The sequence below is a fragment of the Helianthus annuus genome, chromosome 8 (genome assembly GCF_002127325.2).
Source record: "Helianthus annuus cultivar XRQ/B chromosome 8, HanXRQr2.0-SUNRISE, whole genome shotgun sequence".
Lineage (NCBI taxonomy): Eukaryota > Viridiplantae > Streptophyta > Magnoliopsida > Asterales > Asteraceae > Helianthus > Helianthus annuus.
In genome coordinates, this window is record NC_035440.2 from 21,840,619 (window position 1) to 21,844,695 (window position 4,077).

Here is a 4,077-nt window from a genome sequence, read left to right on the forward strand (position 1 = left end):
ATTTCAAACTGGCGGATCAGGTTAGATTGAGACCGGTTTCACTATCTGTTACGCATCGGTTTATAAACCGCTTTCAGATCCCAAACCGGTTTTTTGTGCACCTACAAACGCCCACCCCTGGAATATCCAAGATTGTAGGCCTTATGTACCTTTTACTGAATTTGGGAAAGGTGTGATATCTTAGGCTAAAAATGAACTCTTGAATTGTTCAGGCCCAAAACCGTTCAATGGTGAAAGGCCCAAAGATGGAGAAGCTATCATAATAAAACACCCATTGAATCCCATTTCCTTGTTCATACTCGCTGAATTTGGTAGAAAGAATACATAACAAATCTTTTTTTTTTTTTTTTTGACTCCCAACAAATCAATCTTGCGCACTCTCGGGTCATCCACTAGACAAACGGAGTACTCCGAGAGTAAACCCGAGTCGTCCACCACCAATTCCGGAGAAAACCCAGTAACCCATCCGCCCGTAGGCACGACGGTAAATTAACAGTAAAACCCATTTGACTTAAGGATCGAACTCAGGTTTTCGTGGTCTCTTATCACTTATCAAAGCCAACCAATGCCTCACTCTTTTTTTTTTTATAAGAATTGAACTTAAGTCTTCAAACTCCTACCACTCTTTTTTTTTTTTTATGAGAATTGAACTTAAGTCTTCAAACTCCTACCACTTGAGCCGGAGCTCATTGGCAATACATTACAAATCTAAGTCTCAAGCTTTTATAACTAACAATTCATAAACACAGATTATGAATAATGATTAAAAAAAAAAGAATTAGTAACAAACCGAACCAGCTGAATTGTAATTTAGCTAATACACCATTTGCTTAACTGCATTGATTATAAGATAAAGTATTCACATAAACAGCCAGCCAGCCACCCTCTTAATCACCCATCTTCTTATTCCAAAAATCAGCTTCAACCTTTCAAAAGCCATTCACTTACTGAGCAAATTCATATGAAAACCCAGCAACCACTGCCACAGAGAACACATCCCAATATCCATTGACGAACACACCAGCGGCTGCAATTTATATCCCGCAACCGTTTCACTCACTTCCTCTGGATCACAAGCAGTCAAGACCAACCCAACTTTGCCGTTAATATGAGGAATTGCGCCAACAAAAGCAGGCTTTCCGGCAGATGGGGCATGGATCTCGAGTGAGCGTCTCATGAAAGAATTCTTACCCATGACGACAGATGAGTGGGGTCGCAGTCCTTGCCTTATGGCCTGAAGTTGGTTCACACAAAGATTGTCGGCACTCACGATGACGAGATGTTTGTTATTGTCTTTGAGGTGGGTGTGTAGCTTCTGGAGGTAGATTGCCTTCCTTGCCGCCTTGGAAGCCATGGGGAAGATGACAAGGGAGGTTGGTTTAGGTTAGGGTTCTTTGTGTTGTCGATTGGGTCTAGTGTGGAAGCCCATGACTAAAAATACGACAAAAAGACCAAACTTAATACACATATGATACATCATTTTTTTTTTTTTTTAAGTAGTAAATTACCAAAATCGTACATGAGATTTATGCCTATTTGTCAGTATCATCCAAAATATTTTTTTTTTTTTTTGCCAAACAGCCCTTGACTTTTGGCATTTTTTGACATTTTCATTCAAACCACTAACTTAGTTTACTTTTTCTATTAACTTGAAGGATATTTGGATGAAATTGTCAAATATAAAACCACATGGACGATTTTGGCAATTTACTCAAACTCTTTTTAATTTCTTTTATTTAATTAATTTTGACACGTATATAATAAAAAAGAATATACATGCAATTTTTAAATAAAAAATAATAGCTTTGTCACATAATTTTTATAAATTTTCATTCAACCACTAAATCGGTTATTTTTTTTCTATTAAGGGGAAGTATGTTTTAAATTTTATAAATAAAGACATAAATTAATTTCTAATTTTTTATATAGATCAGTTTTATAATAATAAAATCTACTTAAACCTCTAAATTTTATAAAACTAAAATGATGTTGACCTTATAGAAAAAGGTCCAATAAATAAATCTTATTATATGTAGTGTACCAAACTTGTAATTCATCTTTTACACTTTTAAATTCGCTCATAACAAAAACAGAAGCCAGTGCCATCCCCCTTCCCTTATCAAACAACATATCGTTACCAAACCTTAAAATTACCCACCAAATAGTAAGTATAATGCCATGAATCAAAGGTTTTTTTACTCAAACCACTCATAATAAATATTAGTTAGTTACCCTTATAATCTTAATTAAATAAATATTTTATTTCTGTCAACATATTTCTTAGGTGCTCAACACATTTAAAAATATGTAATGTTTTACACTTTTTTTCTATTTCTACAATTGATTAAATACTAAAAGTTGTAATCGATTGTTATGTGTTGCACACCAATTATATTTATTTTATATATCGCTTTCTCTTTATAAAACTGATCTATATAAGAAAGTGGAAATTAATTTCTGTCTTAATCTATAAAATTTAAAACATCCTTCACCTCAACAAAAAAAAAATAAACTGAGTTAGTGGTTTGGATGAAAATTTATAAAAATTATGTGACAAAACTATTAATTTTTTTTATAAAAACTACATGTATATTCTGTTATATAAATATATATGTGTGTGTGTGTGTGAGGTTCAACGTTTTTTTGTATTTTAACCCCTTTTATTTGTTTTACTTTTAACCAAAAGTTTTCCATCTTTTATAATTTAACACAACACTTTATTATTTACAACTTTGGTCTCCCATACTTTTTATCTTTCGCACGTTTTTCGTTTTACGTTTCGTTCTAAATTTTGCGAGTTAACATGTCATATAAAACTTGATTTTTTTCATTTTTAAACCAAACATTTCATATTTTGTATTTTAACCCCTTTTAATTTTTTTACTTTTAACCCAAAGTTTTCCATCTTTTATAATTTAACACAACACTTTATTATTTACAACTTTGGTCCCCCATACATTTTATCTTTCGCAAGTTTTATGTTTTACGTTTCGTTCTAAATTTTGCGAGTTAACATGTCGTAGCGAGCATGTGAGGTTCAACGTTTTTTGCTCTTTTTTTCCATATTTGACAGACCCGTCGCAACGCGTCCATTTTTTCCCTTTTGAAAAGTTCGCCGCAACGGGCGGGTCCTAGGTCGATTAAGTTATTATTTTCTACGTTTTACGTTTCTGGTTATTTTGCATTGGAAGTTGTACCACAAGCTTGGGGAGTTTTTTCAAAAAAGAAAAACTTGATTTTTCACTTTTAACCCAGACATTTCATATTTTGTATTTTAACCCCTTTTAATTTTTTTACTTTTAACCTAAGTTTTCCATCTTTTTAATTTAACACAACACTTTATTATTTACAACTTTGGTCCCCATACTTTTTATCTTTCGCGAGTTTTTTGTTTACGTTTCGTTCTAAATTTTGTGAGTTAACATGTCGTAGCGTGCATGTGAGGTTCAACGTTTTTTGCTCTATTTTTTCATATTTGACAGACCCGTCACAACGCGTCCATTTTTTCCCTTTTGAAAAGTTCGCCGCAACAGGCGAGTCCTCGATCGACTACATTATTATTTTCTACGTTTTACGTTTCTAGTTAGTTTCTTCGCATTAACACACTGTAACGGGTGTGTGTGGTTCAACGATATTAGTCTACTTTTCGTTCAGTGTAATTTTTACCATTTTATCTATTTTATTTTTATGATGTTGAGAGGCGATGTCGTTGTGGCATTAGTGCTACTTGGCACGGTTTTACGAATGTTTTTAACCTATTAAATTTTTTACTAATATTTTGTTTCGGTTTACCCCTATACGTTCTTTACTTAAAAACTATTTTTTACGTGCATATTTTATGTACGGGTATGTATAAATATGATTTGTTCTACATTCCGACGTAAACTTTTTTATAGACGACTCAGGTCAAATATAATACGTTTTCGTTTAAAGAAACCATTTTTACGTGTATATTTTGTGTACGTTTTGGTATAAATTCAAGTTGTTCTACGTTTCGATGTAAACTTTTTTGGGAAATGATTCAGATCAAATATAATATGTTTTCGTGTTTATTTTATGTATGTTTCGTAAAGTTTG

The 4,077-nt window shown here is 32.6% G+C and overlaps 1 protein-coding gene across 1 annotated transcript; it reads right to left on the reverse strand.

Moving 5' to 3' along the window:
- Positions 1-814: 814 nt before the first annotated feature.
- On the reverse strand, positions 815-1,354 carry LOC110869719 (60S acidic ribosomal protein P0-1-like). Its single transcript, XM_022118951.1, has 2 exons — positions 949-1,354; positions 815-834 (listed from the first exon to the last, which is right to left on the reverse strand). Exons 1-2 carry the CDS (start codon positions 1,352-1,354, stop codon positions 815-817), a joined length of 426 nt encoding a protein of 141 aa, XP_021974643.1.
- Positions 1,355-4,077: the final 2,723 nt, after the last annotated feature.

What these genes read in the sequence shown, in the direction of transcription:
- LOC110869719 (XM_022118951.1), bottom strand. Translation starts at nt 1,354, where the DNA reads ATGGCTTCCAAGGCGGCAAGGAAGGCAATCTACCTCCAGAAGCTACAC. An exon ending in TTTTCATATGAATTTGCTCA is followed by an intron (nt 835 to 948) that starts GTAAGTGAATGG and finishes TAATCAATGCAG; the next exon opens with TTAAGCAAATGGTGTATTAG.